The 20462-nt window shown below is 34.6% G+C and overlaps 1 protein-coding gene across 1 annotated transcript; it reads left to right on the top strand.

The window, feature by feature from the left end:
* The first annotated feature begins 17441 nt into the window (after positions 1-17441).
* Positions 17442-20095, top strand: LOC105790963 (probable receptor-like serine/threonine-protein kinase At5g57670). The gene is given in 10 exon segments (XM_052634474.1): positions 17442-17736; positions 17850-17968; positions 18042-18160; positions 18240-18637; positions 18706-18960; positions 19057-19194; positions 19197-19213; positions 19303-19518; positions 19608-19749; positions 19838-20095. Coding segments are annotated over 9 exon segments (1536 nt in total). The 5' UTR covers positions 17442-17603; the 3' UTR covers position 19749; positions 19838-20095.
* Positions 20096-20462: the final 367 nt, after the last annotated feature.

The following is a 20462-nucleotide window of genomic DNA, read 5'->3' as shown; positions in this document are numbered from 1 at the left end:
TATATTAAAAATAGACTCAATAAGGAATCCAGGAATATAAATTTCAGGCCATAATTATTTTTTTTTACAATTTTTGGTGATTTTCCAAAGTTGGAACAGGGGATTTCGAATTCAACCCAGTCCTGTCTCAAATAAATTCAAATATCCCCAAATATACAACTCTTTTGCTTGCTATGTTTCTTTAATATGAAAATAGACTCACTCAGATTTAATTTCATATATTATTCAACCTCTAATTCATTTTCCACCATTTATGGTGATTTTTCAAAGTTGCCCAACTGCTGTTGTTCAAAACAGTTTTATATTTAATTTGCTCTTTTGTAGTTTTTGATACTTCCTCTTACCTTATACATGGGTTGACTATGTATCAAACCCAATATTCCTCCCATAAATTTGTCCACCATACATAAATATTCACCTTCCCAATTTCCTAGTTGAACACTCGGAATGTTAACCGTTATCGGTGGATTTAGCACTTAGCAACCACCAGTGATTCGGGGAATCAGCACTTAGCAACCCCTTTCACATTCAAAGATATGGTGGAATCAGCACTTAGCAACCACCAATGAATCGGGGAATCAAGACTTAGCAACCCCTTGGGGAATCAAGATTAGCAACCCCTTCACATTTAATGATACGGTGGAATCAGTACTTAGCAACCACCAATGAATCGGGGAATCAGCACTTAGCAACCCCTTGGGGGAATCAGCACTTAGCAACCACCAAAGAGTCGGGGAATCAGCACTTAGCAACCCCTTCATATTCAATGTACTCCGGCTTATTCCGAGTGTTCAACCGAAACCCATATTTTCAACACTTACCACCTTTCCCAACTTAACCACATTTTTAGGATCTTGCCAAATATTTATTTTATGTTCTATTAAATACTAACATATATTGAATAATATCAAAATAATGCATTAAATCACATGTTTACTTACCTCGGTGCAAAATATCGAAATTTTGCAATTTACTCCACTACCTTCTCTTTTCCCCGTTTGAGGTAGTATTCTCGTCTTTCTTGATCTATAATGGAAAATTTAACTCATTTAATGTCCAAATTTATTAAAATAATCCACCACCCAACTTTTTGAAAAATTACAATATTGCCCCAAACTTTTGCATAATTACACTTTTGTCCCCAAGCTCGGAAATTAAACTTCATCACTTATTCTTATGTTTTATGACATGCTGAACATTTTTCCCTTCTATGGCAACATCAAATTCTCACTCTAACACATACTTTTGAACATTAACTATTTTTACCGATTATGTCAATTTACCCGTTTTCGTTTAAAATCGCTTAGCAAAAGTTGTTTAACATAATTTCTAGCTTCATATTCCACCATAAAACAGCAAAATAAACACTTTTCACCTATGAGTATTTTTCCAAATATAAACCCTAACATGAATTAACAGTAAAATAAGCTAAACCGAGCTACGAGGATTTCAAAAATGCAAAGAACATTAAAAACGGGGCTAGGATGCACTTACTATGAGCTTGAGAAAGCAAAGAAACCCTAGCTATGGTGTCTTCCAAATTTTGGCAGCAACTTAATGAAGATGGACACCATTTTTCCATCTTTTTCCCATTTTAATTCTATTTATTTACTAATGACCAAAATGCCCCCATTTAAAAAAATCTATTTCACCCATTTCTTATGTCTATTTTTGTCCATCAATTAACTAATGGTCTAATTACCACATAAGGACCCCCAATTTATAATTTTATATCAATTAGACACTTCTAACATATAGAACTCAACTTTTGTACTTTTTACAATTTAGTCCTTTTGACTAAATTGAGTGCCCAAAAGTCGAAATTTTTGAACGAAATTTTTACGAAATTCTTTCGTAAAATTGTAGACGATGAAAATATAATAATAACCATGTTTTTCCTTGTCGGATTTGTGGTCCCGAAACCACTGTTCCGACTAGGCCCAGAGTCGGGCTGTTACAGTGTGACCGGTTCACCATTAAAAATGATTTTGGTCTGCAAATTTTGAGAAAATAAGTTTGGGAGTCGGTTACGTACGAGGAAGGGTTAGCACCCTCGTAACGCCCAAAATTGGTACCGAATTGACTGCTTAATGTCTTAATGTCGAAACCTTGAAAAGATTTTAAAATACGCTCCTTGATGAGAAAACTTTAATAAACTAGGTTGAATGATAAGACGCACTTATTTCAAAGAAATAAATTATCACACCTAGTGAGTTAGGGTGTTACAATTCTATCTTCGAAATTAAATGTGTTCCTTTTTTATGAAAGTCATGAGTTTAAAGAAGGTTACTTGATTGTTTAAGTCAATCGAGAAATCAAAATCCAGTAAGTTAGGGTTCAATTTCTTGAAATTCTTAAACCTCAAATATTGCCTTTATTTTAAAATTGAGACAACAAAATATCATATCCAATAAGTTAGGATCCAACATTTTAAAGTCTCAAAAGCTTTATTTTAAAATTGTATGGTTTTACCAAAATGAATACTTGATCATCTAAATTCATTGAGAAGAATTGAAGCCCAGTAAGTTAGGGCACAATTCCTTCGAGAACTTATGCACATCAAGTCTTTTTTGGGAATTATGAAATACAATGATCGTAGCGCTTTAATAAAATAAAATTCTTACAAACAACATAATTGAATAGCAATATACAAAGTAAAAGATAAATGGCAAACTAAATTTACATTAAGGAACAGCCAAGCATATAATACATCAATATTAATAATTAGATATCTAATAAATTAATAATCAATTTCTTAAAGATACTTTGATTACAAATAAAATAAAATAAAATAATAATATGAAGATTTAAAAACAATTTGATAATAATGCTTGTAATAAGCCCAATTGGCCCGGGCCCAAACAAAACAAAGTAGGTAGTCTGTTTTTTTTTGTAATAACAGGTCAAAACCCATCTAAGGCCCAATTTTTATAAGCCCAACAAGCAGCCCATAACATTTTCAGCAGAAAAAAAAACAAAAAAACCTAGTGCAGCAAGCTTGGCGCCGCAGCGCCGCTCCCACGCACAGCGAGTCCCCGCCTCTAGCAGTCTCAAGCGCAACACGTCTCGAAAACCGACTCCCCACGCGCGCCGTGCTCTCCGCAACGAACCTGCAAACACGGATTCAAAGAATCTAAAAGAGAAAAAAATAGCAAAAACATATTATACTTGATTTATTTTGTTTCTTTTTCGGGCTATATATATAAAGCCATATATTTTGTAAAGAGGGGGGGTGTAAAAAAAGAGAGAAGAGAAACAAAGATTGTATTGGAAAAAATACTAAATCAAAAGGAAAAAGAATTTTTGAAGGTATTTTCGGGGATTTTTCTTATTTTTTTTATTTTTGTTCTTTATTTTAAAACTAAACGAAAGCAAAAGAAAAAGGGGTGCTCACCTGCGTCGAACCCGAATCAGAGCCGGAGTGAGGCGTCGTGCTCGCTGAAACTCGCGGCGGGGATCGAGGGACTGGCGGCGGCTTCTGGGGTTGGGGTTTTGAAACTCTAACAGAGAAAAAGAAAAAGAATTAAGGGTTTTCTTTTTGTTTGTTTTAGTTATAAATGTTTTATTTGTTAAAATTTAGTTAAAATAAGAAGGATAAACGGCGCCATTTGATGGCCTTGACCTGCATGGTGACCCGACCGGAGGGAGGATCCGCGATCTCGGCCTCGAGGGGTAAATTGCATTTAGCCCTCCATTTTGACGCTTCAATCGAGCCCCTTTTGTTTTTTTTTAAAATTAGCCGCTAATTTTATTTCTGTTCATCTTGGTCCTCGCTACACGCGTTTTGGAGGTAGGATTAATTTCCATTTTAGTCCCCATAGTCATTCGTGTTCAAACTCGTCCTTTTTTATTTATTTTCTAATTTACCCTATTTTTTGTTTTTAAGTTCACTTTAGTCCCTTTTTAGCTATATTTTTTCTTCTTTTTATACCATTATTTATTATTATATTATTTACTATTACTGTTATTATCATTATTTCTATCTTCATACATCATTATTATTATTATTTTATATAATACATAATGCATGTTTTTTACTCGCATAGTTTTTTATAATATATACATATAATGCATTTTATGTAGTATATGTATACCTGCGTGCATTTTATATTTTTTCATTTTATGTCTTAATTTCTATATACATATATATACGTCTTCATCATTTCTTAATATACTTTTTCATTTTATAAATACATACATTTCGCATATTTTTTAAAAAATACATTCGTCCTCTATAATATATATATATATTTTATATTCTTAACTTATCGCAAACATTTTTTGATTGTTCTATATTCCTTATTTTATACATATTATACATGTATATATGTATTTGAATATATACGTATGCAAATTTTCATGATTTACCTATGTATATATAAACTTATACATTTTATTTTGTAAATACATACACATTTATAATTTAAATTAAAATATGTGTATCATGTTGTATATTAACATTTTATCTTGCTTTTAAAGAAAATATATGTTTTCATTAAAGCATTAAAATCATCCTATTTTATAAATTCCAAAATATTTGGCATTCATGATTCTCGTGAAAGATCGTGTCCTAACTTACTGGATCGCGATTATTTTTTGATGAATTTAGAAAGCCAAGTATTTGTTTTGCAATAAATTTACAAATTTCAAATGAAGCTTATTCTCGAGGATTCAAAATGTTGGGTCCTAACTTACTGGCCTGATATTTTGACTTCTCGAAATAAGAATTTTCAAAAACAAAAGGCAATATTCGGGTATTTTGAAGATTTAAAAACATTGTGCCCTAACTCACTGGGTGTGGTGTTTTATTTCTTTGAAATAAGAATGTCTTATTATTTTGATTCATTCATGAAATAAAAAGTTTCCTTTTAAAATCTTTTCAAATTTTCGACACCAAGGCATTAAAAAAATCAATTTGGTACCAATTTTGGGCGTTACGAGGGTGCTAATCCTTCCTCGTGCGTAACTAACTTCCGAACCTGTTTTCTCAAATTTCGCAGACCAAAATTATTTTTGAGGTGGGCCGATCACACCTTAATAACAGATCGGTGGCGACTCCAGTTTTGTTTTTAAAGTCGACAACTAAAATTTTTATTTTCAAAAAAACGGTTTCGACAACTTGGTGACTCCACTGGGGACTTTGAGAGTCGAGCCATGAATTAATTATGCTTTGTCTTTTTGTCGAAAGTCAAAAGTTTTTAAAAAAAATCATGAGTTCTCTTCGCATTCATTGTTTTTTCATATTGGTATGTCGGCAATTTTGCATTTTGCATTGCATGGTCCGTTTTACCCCCTTAAGTGGGAGCGAGAAACTAGTCCTTCGTGAGGTTTTCACCTTCGTGCAGGGTAGTGGACCGCTTCCGGGATACATCCGTACCTATGTCTTCGTGAGATTTTCATCTCCGTGTAGCCATAGGGAAATGTATCCCCCTGAACTGAACTCAATCCACATGAGCCTATAATGGGTGAGGATCGAGGAATCTGCTGGTTCGGGTACCCTTACTTTAGAAACTAACTCTCATTTAGTAAACCTTAGGAATTTACCCTAGGTAGAGCTATACCAAACCCTAGTGGATTCCTGAATAAATGTTCTTGCTATTTCATGTTTGTATTGGATTATATCTTTTTAGATACTGACTTGGGTTTATTTTGTTTTGATTGCATGACATCATGATTGCATTGCATTTGTATCTTAGAAAAGAGATGTTGATTCGAGTTCGATTACTAAATAGAGAGCTTGTCATAAGAAAATGGGTTTCTTGATAAAGTGGATGACAATATGGTTGTCCGAATATGGTCCAAGAAAATGTGATAAGAGAAGGGTGATAGAGGAATACATAACTTTACTTTGCGCCTCAAGGTCAAGCTGATTATTCGAGAGTTTCTGACATTCCAACTACCTTAAAGAAGTTGAGGAGCATTACGGGGATGGGCAGACGTTGGATTATAACCAGGATCAAGTAAAAAAGAGGTAGAGGAGATACCCCTTTTGAAGAATTCGCAAGATTTATCTTAGCATCCAGATGAAGAAGGAGAAGATGTCCTCGCTTGGAGTATGAGGGCAAAGCCGTATATATAGATCCGCTTTATGTAAAGAAATTTGTCTTCTAGAAAAGTTTTCTAAATGGAGTTGAATCAGAATCAACGTCTCTTTTTGCATTCATCTCATGCATTTGCATTACATAGCATCATATGCATTAAAATCCATTGAAAGAGCCTAATTGAGTAAAATTATTTCAGTTAAATTGGAAAACCAACACCCTCACGGCACCCAAGCAAAGGCTAGAGAAATGGACCAAAGGTTGGGGAAATTAGAGCAAATGCAGGTGCGAATGCAGGAGCAATTGACCAAATTTCAACAAGATGTAAGAGATCAGCTATTAGAATTCCAAAGAGATATGATGAGCCAATTAACCAAGTTATTGGGTAAGTGGTTAGAGAAAGGGAAAAGTCCAGTGGTTCACTTTGGGGATAATAATGAAGACCCTGCCTATCCCCAAAAATTTACCCCAATAAGTGTTAAGATCCAGCCAGATGCACATCCACGAGGGGCACTCTTTACTATCAGGCCTCAGCAATATCAGACTGGTACATCGACACTGATGAATCACTCGACAGGCCCAGGTTCTAATCTAAGAGGCAATCTAACCAGTCATGTTGCCCTTAATGACCCAACAGAAACAAAACAGGCAAGAGTAGAGCACCCAGATACTGTAAAAGCCCCAAGGAATAAGGGGAATAAGGTGGATAATGCAAGTAGGTACAATAAGGGGCTACTCAAAACCAACCACTGTGGGGCAGCCAAAGACAAAGACCACCAGCCATCAGGCCCATTTAAAGCAAGAACCTTGCATGAGGACAAATACAGGAAGGCTTCAGTTCACACCCATACCGATGTCGTATAGAGAGTTATATCAAGGCTTATTTGATGAACACGTTGTTTCCCCTTTTCATGTGAAGCCTCTACAACCTCCATATCCCGAATGGTATAATGCGAACGCACAATGTGACTACTATGGGGGAATTACAGGACATTCAATAGAGAATTGCACTGCCTTCAAGAAGCTGGTTGAGAGACTCATCAGCATGGGTGTTGTCAAGTTTGGTGACTCATCGAGTGCTGAAAATTCACTACCCAATCACATTGATAATAGAATGAATACGACATATGAAGAAGAGTTGGAAAGCGTTCATATCAATGCCGTATATGAAGACACACTTGAAAAGGGACCTTGTTAGGTATCCACCTTTATAAACTTGGGAGTGTCTAAATAATCGGATTGTAAAAGAAATCTCTGTAGCATCTAGGGCTTACTTAGAGTAATGTTCAGAACGCACTTGTTGTTTTTAGCCTAGAGGCAATAAGAATTCCTTTATGAAATAGGCTCACGTCTGAATATTATTATTTTAATAAAATACATTATTGCAATCATCTTTGAGCAAATGTTCTTTCATTCTTTACGATTTTTTTTCATTCTTTTGGATTTTTTCTGCCAAACCATTCATTCATTCATTCATATTATTCATACATTCTTTTGTATATTCTTTGGTACCCACTATGGGTCCCCAAATATCAATGACATGAGTGACGCTGCTACAGACTCAAAATCGCCTTTTGAGTGAGACATGTGTTTAGAGGGATCTCATGACTTTGAAGATGTCATAAATTGTAGCTTATCTCCTGACTTCTTGAGGATGGTAAACCAACAAGAGAAACAAATGAGACAATAGAGACTGAGACCTTGAGAGAACATGCATGACCGAAAAGACAAAGCAAGACGTTGGGTTACTTCAAGTATTCAAAGATGTCTTCGTATGGTCATACCAGGATGTGCCCGGTTTAAGTGCTGTCATTGCAATCTGAACAACAGCACGATATTAGAAATTTGCAGTATGTTCAAGGTGAATATCATGAATGGTGCAATGAAAACTCTACCGGGGCAATACCACTCTTTTCAGTTTATCACGATTTTTTTTCATTAAAGTTGAAATTCTTTCTCTTCGGGTTCTGGCTGAGCTGAAGTAGGATGAATATCCAATCCCGATACAATTAGTTGAACCTAATTGAAGAAAAAGGCTAGAAACTATTCATCATGGTCGGATGTACCAAGAAATGAATGATGCAAGCCTATGACAAAAGGTTTGTCCTAGAGAATTCTACGATGGTGACTTAATGCTGAAGAAGATCCTCACTCTACAAGAAATATAACAGATGCCAAATTGGGAAGAACTTTATGTTACAGAGAAGGTCTTTTCCAAAGGAGCTTTGATTTTGAGCGAGATGGATGATAAACCTGCAAAGTCATGTAAACTCAGATTCAGCCAGGAAATACTCCGCTTAAAGAAGGAGAGGACCAAGGTAAAAACCCGCAAAGAGAAGTTTGAGTCTAAAAAAAAAGTGATGTGAAAAAATGAAAAGATGAAAATGAAAAATGAAAAGTAAAAATGGAGAGGCTAAGGCGAAAACCCGCAAAGGGCGCTTTAGACCAAAGGGGATTTAAGTTGAAAACCCGAAAAGGGCAGCTTAAATATTGATCAGAATTGGGCATGAGGAAATCAGAGCAGCTCAAATACTGGTCAGCATGGGGCATGCAGTGGTCTTGCGATACCTGAATCAATAGGAAATTGTACGCGGCATCTTGGGGCATCAACAAAATATGTAGATCTCCTAAACACATGTTAAACTCAGAATGGTCTTCAGAAAGTTTGTACAGGGAAGTTCAAGTTGCGATATCTGGGGCACCTAATCCTTATACTATTTTTGTTATTCTTGGAACACTTCATTCATTTCCAAGATACGCATTCCTAAATCAATTTCTTTGTTATCCATCTTTGTTATCCTCGACAATTTATTCATCTCGAGCTATGCTCAGAACCAACTCTATTCTTATCCATGATCCTTTTTGCAAGCATGTTGCATTAAAATAATGATTAATGGACTAATAAAACTTTCACAATGGAAGTTTTGCATATTACTCTAGAAGTTTCTGAATAATATAGGAACCTCAAACAGGACTATTGTTTAGAATGCACCAGGTTGGAAATCTGATAAAGAAAAGTCTAAATTAAGACTATCCCTTTGAATTTTCTTGTCTAAAGGATTAATTGAACAAAATGGCAAGATGTCGTGTTGGTGACAAAGCTTCAATGAACAAGCAGGCAATGATCTCCGAGTAATAAGAAGAAGTTGTTCTTGGAGAAGATTTCTTCATTTGTGCATGAGCATTTGGTACAACACCCTGGGAATGGTGTAAGAGACCAAAAAGTTTCACATCCTGTATCCTTGAATTGTGATAGCAGATGATTGAGAAAAGGCCGAATCTTTTTACTCTTGGGTTACAACAGAAGAAAGATGGTACATATTTTGCATCCCAGTGGATCAAACTTGGAGGTTTATAGTGGGGGCAATCAGGTCAAGTGTTTCTTTGGAGACGCCAGCTGAGCAAAAAAAGGCTATAGCGCATTAGCGATGAAACTTTAACTTTGAGTAATGATAACCCAAGTGATAAAGAAGGATCATTCTCAAAACATGACATTCTGTATTCATTCAAATGTCATTAATACACGTCTAGTTAGGAGTATTTGATTCATTCTAATCATGTCATCCTAATCACTAGGCATAATTAGGTTCATAAATTGAATTATACAGGTCATGTTCTCCAGAGAATAAACCAGTGAAACCATAGATTTTACTTCCTTAGCAGTGCAATGGAACAGATTGAAGCTACGACGGCAGATCTAGTTTCCCTGATATTGCAATTAAAAAGATTGAAGCCACAATGGCGGATCTTACTTCCTTAGCAGTGCAGTGGAACAGATTGAAGCTACGACGGCGGATTTGGTTTCCCTGATATTGCAATTAAAAAGATTGAAGCCACAACGGCGGATCTTACTTCCTTAGCGGGCAAAGGAAGCATTGAAGCTACGACGGCGGATCCGGTTCCCCGATATCGCAATTAAAAAGATTAAAGCCACAACGACGGATCTTACTTCCTTAGCGATGCAAAGGAAGCATTGAAGCTACGACGGCGGATCTGGTTCCCCTGATATCGCAATTAAAAAGATTGAAGCCACAACGGCGGATCTTACTTCCTTAGCAGTGCAGTGGAACAGATTGAAGCTACGACGGCGGATCTGGTTCCCCTGATATCGCAATTAAAAAGATTGAAGCCACAACGGCGGATCTTACTTCCTTAGCAGTGCAGTGGAATAGATTGAAGCTACGACGGCGGATCTGGTTCCCCTGATATCGCAATTAAAAAGATTGAAGCCACAACGGCGGATCTTACTTCCTTAGCAGTGCAGTGGAATAGATTGAAGATACGACGGCGGATCTGGTTTCCCCGACATTGCAGTTGAACAAATTGAAGATTACAGATCTTATCTCCCTAAGCAATAGTGGAGCAGATCGAAGATGACGGATTTTACCTCCCTGAGGTTACAGTGGAGTACATTGAAGCCAGTAATTCTATCTCCCTAAGCAGTAGTGGAGCAGATCAAGGATGGCGGATTTTACCTCCCTGAGGTTACAGTGGAGTACATTGAAGCCAGTAATTCTATCTTCCTGGGCAACAGTGGAATAGATTGAAGATTGCATATCTTATCTCCCTAAGCAGTAGTGGAGCAGATCGAAGATGGCGGATTTTACCTTCCTGAGGTTACAGTGGAGTACATTGAAGCCTGTAATTCTACTTCCCTAGGCAGCAGTGGAATAGATCAAAGATAACAGATCTTGTCTTCATGTATTGGCGTGAAGTAGATCAAAGATAGCAGATATTGTCTCCCATACTGGTGGCGAAGTAGATCGAAGAAAGCAGATCTTTTCTTCATGTATTGGCGTGAAGTAGATCAAAGAAGAGCAGATCTTGTCTTCCCATACTGGTGGCGAAGTAGATCGAAGATACAAGTTTTATCTCCCTGAAGTCGCAGTGGAGAAGACAGAAATAACCGGTCCTATCTCCTTGGAGTTGTAATGGAGTGGATTAAAATCACAGATCTCATCTCTCTGAAGTTGCAGTAGAGCAGATCGCATAAGATTTATCTTTAAGTTGTAGCAGAACAAGTTGAAGCTGTAAGTCTTATCTCCCTGAAGTTACAGTGGAGCAGATTAAAGATAGCAATTTTGTTCTTTTGAGAAGCTACAACATATGAATCCTATCTCCCCGACATTGCAATAGAATAGATTGGAGCACCAGTTCCTATACCTCTGAAGATGCAGTAGGAAGGAATAAGGCTACTTGAAGAAGAGAAGCACTGAAGAAATCAAGGCTTAGCAAGACTAGGCACAATTGGGCTTTTTAGTCTTTACTCTGTTCCCGTTACACGACAACAAGCAAAGAGGGGCAGCTGTAATAAGCCCAATTGGCCCGGGCCCACACAAAACAAAGTAGGTAGTCTGTTTTTTTTTTGTAATAACAGGCCTAAACCCATCTAAGGCCCAATTTTTACAAGCCCAACAAGCAGCCCATAACATTTTCAGCAGAAAAAAAACAAAAAAACCTAGTGCAGCAAGCTTGGCGCCGTAGCGCCGCTCCCACGCGCAGCGAGTCCCCGCCTCTAGCAGTCTCAAGCGTAACACATCTCGGAGATCGACTCCCCACGCGCGCCGTGCTCTCCGCAACGAACCTGCAAACACGGATTCAAAGAATCCGAAAGAGAAAAAATAGCAAAAACATATTATACTTGATTTATTTTGTTTCTTTTTCGGGCTATATATATAAAGCCATATATTTTGTAAAGAGGGGGGTGTAAAAAACGAGAGAAGAGAAACAAAGATTGTATTGGAAAAAATACTAAATCAAAAGGAAAAAGAATTTTTGAAGGTATTTTCGGGGATTTTTCTTATTTTTTTTTATTTTTGTTCTTTATTTTAAAACTAAACGAAAGCAAAAGGAAAAGGGGTGCTCACCTGCGTCGATCTACCCGAATCGGAGCCGGAGTGAGGCGTCGTGCTCGCTGAAACTCGCGGCGGGGATCGAGGGACTGGCGGCGGCTTCTGGGGTTGGGGTTTTGAAACTCTAACATAGAAAAAGAAAAAGAATTAAGGGTTTTTTTTTTGTTTGTTTTAGTTATAAATGTTTTATTTGTTAAAATTTAGTTAAAATAAGAAGGATAAAACGGCGCCATTTGATGGCCTTGACCCATGGTGACCGACCGGAGGAGGATCCGCGATCTCCGGCTCGAGGGTAAATTGCGCATTTAGCCCCTCCATTTTGCGACGCGCTTCAATCGAGCCCCTTTTGTTTTTTTTTAAAATTAGCCGTGAATTTTATTTCTGTTTCATCTTGGTCCCTCGCTACACAGCGTTTTGGAGGGTAGGATTAATTTCCATTTTAGTCCCCCATAGCTGTTCGCGTGTTCAAACTCGTCCTTTTTTTATTTATTTTCGAATATACCCTATTTTTTTGTTTTTAAGTTCACTTTAGTCCCTTTTTAGCTATATTTTTTTTCTTCTTTTTTATACCATTATTTATTATTATATTATTTACTATTACTGTTATTATCATTATTTCTATCTTCATACATCATTATTATTATTATTATTTTATATAATACATAATGCATGTTTTTACTCGCATAGTTTTTTATAATATATACATATAATGCATTTTATGTAGTATATGTATACCTGCGTGCATTTTATATTTTTTTCATTTTATGTCTTAATTTCTATATACATATATATACGTCTTCATCATTTCTTAATATACTTTTTCATTTTTATAAATACATACATTTCCCATATTTTTAAAAAAAATACATTCGTCCTCTATAATATATATATATATTTTATATTCTTAACTTATCGCAAACATTTTTTGATTTTTCTATATTCCTTATTTTATACATATTATACATGTATATATGTATTTGAATATATACGTATGCAAATTTTCATGATTTACCTATGTATATATAAACTTATACATTTTATTTTGTAAATACATACACATTTATAATTTAAATTAAAATATGTGTATCATGTTGTATATTAACATTTTATCTTGCTTTTAAAGAAAATATATGTTTTCATTAAAGCATTAAAATCATCCTATTTTATAAATTCCAAAATATTTGGCATTCATGATTCTCGTGAAAGATCGTGTCCTAACTTACTGGATCGCGATTATTTTTTGATGAATTTAGAAAGCCAAGTATTTGTTTTGCAATAAATTTACAAATTTCAAATGAAGCTTATTCTCGAGGATTCAAAATGTTGGGTCCTAACTTATCGGGCACGATATTTTGACTTCTAAATAAGAATTTTCAAAACAAAAGGCAATATTCGGGTATTTTGAAGATTTAAAAACATTGTGCCCTAACTCACTGGGTGTGGTGTTTTATTTCTTTGAAATAAGAATGTTTTATTGTTTTTATTCATTCATGAAATAAAAAGTTTCCTTTTAAAATCTTTTCAAATTTCGACACCAAGGCATTAAAAAAATCAATTTGGTACCAATTTTGGGCGTTATGAGGGTGCTAATCCTTCCTCGTGCGTAACTAACTTTCGAACCTGTTTTCTCAAATTTCGCAGACCAAAATTATTTTTGAGGTGGGCCGATCACACCTTAATAACAGATCGGTGGCGACTCCAGTTTTGTTTTTAAAGTCGACAACTAAAATTTTTGTTTTCAAAAAAACAGTTTCGACAATGCTAAAAAACAAAGAAAATGTTTAAATGAATCTTAACGAAAGAATTGTAAAAAAAGAAAAAAAATCTTAGAATTAATATGTACATTTCGATTTATATAAGTAAAACCTAATGTAAATAATAGTATATAGTAATGATATATAAAAGTTAAAATAAGTAAAATAAAATAACAAATTTAAAAGGAATAAGGCTTTCGTGCATTTTTAAAAATTTATCATTTGAAATTAATGATATGTTATTATATATATACATACGCATATTAAAAAGCATATTATATATACATATATAAATATATAAGATAATATTATGGAAAAGTTTTGAAATTAGTTGTATATATATATACATACAGGAACAAAAGAAAATGTATAAATTATGCTAAGATAGTGAATAAAACATATATATATATATATATATATATATTTATAAAATTAAGTAATGAATACATAAAATAATATTAAATAATAAGAAAATTTATAGTGAAATTAGGTTAGTTGATATATATAAAAATACTAATAATTATAATAACATTAAATGAAATTAATAATAATAAACTGATTAATTTAATGAGGATGGATCTATTTTGAACCCAAACAAAATTCTAAGGGTTGATTTGAAATAAATATGCAAACGACTGAATTAAAAACCATTTAATATCAAAGGGATTATTAAAGCAATTTAACGCAAAAATCTTCTCTAGCATATGATTTGAATATTCAGAACGGTGCCATTCAAACGTGGATCTATATGGAATCGGAACCAAATGTGTAGTACAAATTGAAAAATTGAATAAAATCAAATTGAAACAACACAAAAGAAAGAGAGACTTGTCGCGCAAAAATCCCATCAGACCTAAAAAGCGCGGATCCTTCCCTTGGGTCGGGTCACCGCGCGGGTCGAGGGCAATCAGACGACGTCGTTCTAGCATTCACAGGCTTCAATTCGAATGGTGTCGTTTTAGAAAACATTTTTAGACCTAAAAAAAAACCTAAACCTAAATCTAAATGTTTCATTTAAAATTGCGGAGGAAAGGTGAACGCCACCTCCATTTTTCCCCATTCTCTGCCGTTTCAAATCCCAGGCCTCCGCCCATTCAACTCCGATTCGCCCAGAGGAGAAGAAGGCTTCATCGGTGCACCCACGAAGGTAAAACACCTTCTCCTTTCCTCTCTTTATTTTCTCTTTTGCAAATAAGAAATATAACAGACTAATCTTGAAGAAAACAGAAAAGAAAGAAGAAATCCAGGAAAAATAAATTTCAGATCACCTTTAAAAACTATTTTTTTTATTGATTTTCTTTCAAAGATTTGATACAATATTCGTGTCTGTAACCCCCCTCTTACAGATTTTTAAATCGGCCTTTATAGCCGAAAATGAAAATAAGAAGATAAAATAAAAAATCGAAAGGAATCTGTCCTTTTTCTTTTATTTGCTATCGATTTCTGCTCTTTTTGTTTGCTTGTCCTTCTTGCAGGTACGACGTACGGAGGGTGGACGTGGCGCAGCGCGTGGAGGCGTGGTACGATTGCTGCGGCACTGGGAGCCGAATGTTGCTAGGGTTCTTTGCTCCTGTTTTGCGTTTTGGGCTCATTGGGCCAAAGGTTTTTTAGGCTAGTGAGCTTGATGTAATAGGATAATTATAGGTTTAAATGTAATTGATTTGTGGAATCTTAGATTATATTTGATAATAGAAATATAAAAATATAATATTACAAGTAATTATTAATTCTATGATCATAATTCACATGCATCATAACATTGTTTATTGGATAAATAAAAGCAACCAATTTATTAAAAAAAGAGAGAGAGAAGAAATTTATTTAAAATCCATCTAATCGAAGTTGAATTTAACTGGACAGGTAAACATCCTAGTCCATATTAGAAGAACTAAACCTAAAATTTAAAAGTTTTAAGAGTTTTTTTTTTTCAATCCCCAATGAGAAAATTACTTAGTGACTTCTCTTTTCTAGATGCTTTAATAATGTGAATATAAACTCCATATATTATTATTACTCGTGGTATGGTCTTTCTTTTTTACGAAGCTTTGATATTCTCGTATGACAAATGTAGCAAAATCCCTTGCTATTGTAGGAATCATGAAAATGGCCAACCAAAAGCCATCATTGGAAATCTCTTATGTAGAGGGGAAGGTTTAGAAAAACAGAAGTTGGTGTCCTTTGAACGTTTCATTTTTTGATAAAGTGAAGATCTCTTTGAGTAGCAACATCCCCTTCTACCAAACCCCAACAATTTGGTACTTCGTTTTTACTAGTTTTCTCATCTTTGCCTTACATGGCAAGACAAATCAAAATACAACACCCACCATCTTTGCTTATACCCAAAGTCCCTCACTGTCGCTTTTATATAAAATTTCATCGATTATTGATTTATTATTATTACGTAGACTTCAACATATTTCTATATTCAGATCACTATTGTATTTTAATTATTTTTTATATCGTATATGTAGCATATGATCATGTAGTATATATATAATATTTTCAAGTGTGCCTTTAATTCTATTCCTAAGCTCTACAACATAAAAAGAAAGAAGGAAAATAGAAAAGTAACTTAATAAATATTTAAGTAACACCCATATCCACTAGAAAAGTGTTAAAAGAAAGAGATTGATCACATTTGTCTTGCCACTCTAAAAAGTTTTTATGCTTATTTAACAAGAATAATACAATGAGAAACAATGTGATCTCACTCTCTTACTCACCTTAATCATGCTGCTGCTCTCATAACCATAATTCTTCCAAGCTTATCGCAGACAAACGAAAACAAATATATAAGTCACCGTATGTAGTTTTCTTGCGTGTATTTTGTTTATTATTTTTTATATTGACATGCTATTAATTTGTAGTAGATTTTGTCATTCATGCGGGCGAAGCGAAAAAGTAATATTAAAATCATGTTTATACAAAAATTAATCAATAATTTAATTATAAATAAAAGGGTGGTATATTCACATTATTTTTTTATTCTACAAGTAGTTTTAAAAAATTAACATGTCTTTTTTTTAATATTTATTTTTTATATTTTACTATATTCCTATAACACACTTGTCCTACTTGTTGAGTCTAAAAATTTCACTGGCGGTATACTAAATAATTTCACAAGATAAAATGGTGAAGTATTTATAATTGAAGGGTTAATATTCTACCCACTGTCAGTAAACTCCACAAGCAGGGCTCAGTACATGACACGTGTCTGTTTTAATTTAATTTTAAATTTTAAATTTTTTTTATATCCCCTCAAGACACATGACAGCATTTAATCATTGCTAGTCGAGTTAATAGTGGAGTTTTTTAACTCCACTAGCAGTGGATGAAATAATTTCCCATAACGAAATACGTTTTATACTTGGTTTAATCCTTAAATATGGTATTTTTAGTTGTTTTATTTAAACTATCTCTTATAAAATAGTAAAAGAATTATATCAATATTCAATCTTTCATTCGAAAAAATGATTTTTAAGTAGTTTGCTTGATTAAGTTGGTGTCAATCCTTTATTAAAAAGGTTTTTAAGTAATTTTCTTGATGACATTAATATCAAATTCACTTGTGATATCAATTCAATCAAATACATTATATAGTATAAATTATAAAAATTTTGATTCACTCCTGTACATATTTATTGTTCTTATAATGCCATAATGCGTATAAAATAAAAGGGATTGATCACAATTGTCTTGCCATTCTAAAAAACTTTTTATGCTTCTATAACAAGAATAATACAATGAGAACCAATGTGGCCACACTGTCTAACTGACCGTAATCATGCCACTGCTTCTATACTTATTCTTAAGCAGAGTTCATCCAAGCCTTTATCGTCAACAAGAATCTTAAAACATAAATAAATAAGTCACCATGTCTATATGTAAGTGTATGTATAGTTTCCCTGCATATATTCAGTTACATTCAAACCTGTCGGCCAATTAACTAGCGAAAAATGGCGACCTCAGCTCCTGCTAAAATACTTGTTGGCATCTCATTGGATCCAGATGACAGCAAGGAGGTATTGTCATGGGCAATCAGAGTTCTAACCCATCCAAATGACGAAGTCGTTGCCCTACATGTTCTTGGTTAGTACATTTCCTAATCTTTGCATCAAAGTTCATTGCCATATTTGAATTGAAATTGAATAAACTTTTTCACGTTACAACATTAAAAATACGTTGCATATTTTGAAATGCAGTTGGTAAGGAGACCAAGAAGCGCAGACTGATGACTAAAGACCAAGAAAAGTTTCGCCACGCAAAAGCTCATGTTATATCTGTGCTTGGAGAATTTGCTAAGACCTGTCAGTCTAAGCAGGTGACCACATTTTAGATTTCTGCAGATTTGGTTAACCTGCATGAAACATATTTAAAGAACAATATTTGTTCAGGTAAACTTGGAGGCAAGAGTAGGATTTAGCTCCAGTGTTAGAAAAGGTCTAATTGAGGAAGCAAAATCCATCTCAGCTGACTTTCTTCTTCTTCGTGGCTCCAAAAACCATTCAAAGAAGTGAGAAATCCAACAATATTTTGTTCAGGGATGTTTGATTTTCCTTTTTGTTTTGTTTTGTTTATTTATTTTGTCCCAGGGCATCAAACAAGATAAAAAGATACTGTTTGAAGCATGCCCCTGAAGGCTGTTCAGTGGTTGCGATAAGGAAACCTAGGCAGCCAAGCTCAGATTCTATTCCCTGCGAAAGAAAGGTGCAAAAGCTTTCACCAATGACTGTTTTAGAAGCACTTGAAGATGATAGCTGTAGCTCTAGGGGCACAAAAGTGGCAGGGTCATCCTCTCCTAAGGTGTCAAAGTTTAAAGGCCAAACCTGCATAAAGAAACAGATGTCACCTTACAAATTGATCTCATCATTGTTTAGTTGTCTACTTGGGAAAAGAAAGGCTAGTTTATCCAGCAAAGGAAAGGAGAATCATTTGATAAAGTGCTTTAGCTATGAGGAGATCTCAAATGCTACAAATAACTTCCATCCAGGTAACTTTGAGATGTTTAAACTCAAGATTCTTAAATACTGCTTTGAATGTTGTTTTGGGCCTTATCAGATAATATAGTTGGTCGAGGCGGGTATTCAGAAGTGTACCGAGGTTATCTTCCTGATGGAAGAGCCATAGCAGTAAAGAGGTTGGCCAATGACAACAAGGATGAAACCAAGGAGAAAGAATTCCTTGCAGAATTGGGCATAATTGGACATGTTTGTCACCCCAATACTGCAACCTTAGTTGGCTGCTGCATTGAAAATGGACTGTATTTGATTTTCAACTTCTCTGAGAAGGGAACTGTGGCATCTGCTTTGCATGGTAACAACAGCAACTTCTTGTTCCAAGTTTTGAACAATTAAACTTAAAAAAAAAAAAAAAAAAACTGATAGCTAATTCAATTGGGAGAATCCTCAGGTAAAACAAGTGCGTCACTCGATTGGCCTATGAGATACAAGATTGCGCTTGGAGTTGCTAGAGGTCTTCATTACCTGCATAAATGCTGTAAACACCGTATAATACACCGCGACATAAAAGCCTCTAATGTTCTTCTGGGTTGGATTATGAACCGCAGGTGAATCAACCACCAACTTCTATAAGTGTTAATTTAAAGAACTGAGTTATATTTGTCCTGCATGTAACTATGATTTCATCTCTTTTTAGATCAGTGATTTTGGTCTGGCAAAATGGCTTCCTAACAAATGGACTCACCATGCTGTGATCCCAATAGAGGGGACATTTGGGTACCTAGCACTAGAGTATTTCATGCATGGAATTGTGGATGAGAAAATAGATGTTTTCGCATTTGGGGTTCTTCTCCTGGAGATCATTACTGGTCGCCGGCCTGTCGATTCATCAAAGCAAAGCCTCCTTTTATGCGTATGTACCATGCAGACTTCACTCAACTTGGGTGAAGGCATTACATTTCTGTAACCCATATTTCCCCGAAATGATTTTTTGTTCTATAGGCAAAGCCTCTTATGGAATCTGGGAACATCACTGAACTAGCTGACCCGAAACTCAAAGGGAAATATGATGAAGATGAAATGCATAGAACAGTGCTAACAGCTTGCTATTGCATGAGGCAATCAGCAGTATGGCGTAAGTGAGGTACTAAAATTACTTCTTTTGTAGGATCCAAGTCCTTTTACATTGAAACAATGTATTTTTATGTGTTATTAAATGTTTCCATTTTCAGGTCCTGAAGCTTCTAATGACTGGCCACGACTCTGATGTTCAAAAAAGCTGGAGAATGCCAAAGTTTACATCTGATGAATTGGATGATTACTGTAGGGTTTTCGGGTACGAGGTTCCATTAGAGGAGGAAATTTTATGAGTGAACCTTCTTCCACATATTTACAGCTTCAGATGCTTATATTAAAGAATATACTCTCTTTTTGTAACTTCGTCCTCCCATACATTTAAATACATGTTAGGCTTCAGATTATATTGCTCATTCAGACATTTCATTCTACTGCATTATTTTCAACTTATCATTAGATATTTCTGGTTATGGCAGAGAAATTTTGATCAAGTGCATCTATTATAATGTAGAAATAGTCACACTTCACAAGAGCCTTTTCCTTATTTTCTCGCGTTATTTGTTGGGCGGAATGGGAGAAAGAAAAGAAAGGTGAAAAGAAAATGAATTTTGAATGTATTTTGTAAAGAAGAAAAGTGACAGAAAACAAAATAAAATCATAAAAATTAATCATTCTAAATTGAAGTGATAAGATGAGAGAAAATAAGAGACATATGTACGTAAATTCAAAATTATCTGTTTTTCAAATGTTTTGTTTTATTTTATTTTATTTTCATTTACT

Source organism: Gossypium raimondii, chromosome 8 (genome assembly GCF_025698545.1).
Source record: "Gossypium raimondii isolate GPD5lz chromosome 8, ASM2569854v1, whole genome shotgun sequence".
NCBI classification, from domain to species: domain Eukaryota; kingdom Viridiplantae; phylum Streptophyta; class Magnoliopsida; order Malvales; family Malvaceae; genus Gossypium; species Gossypium raimondii.
This window is presented reverse-complemented; position numbering and strand designations above follow the sequence as displayed.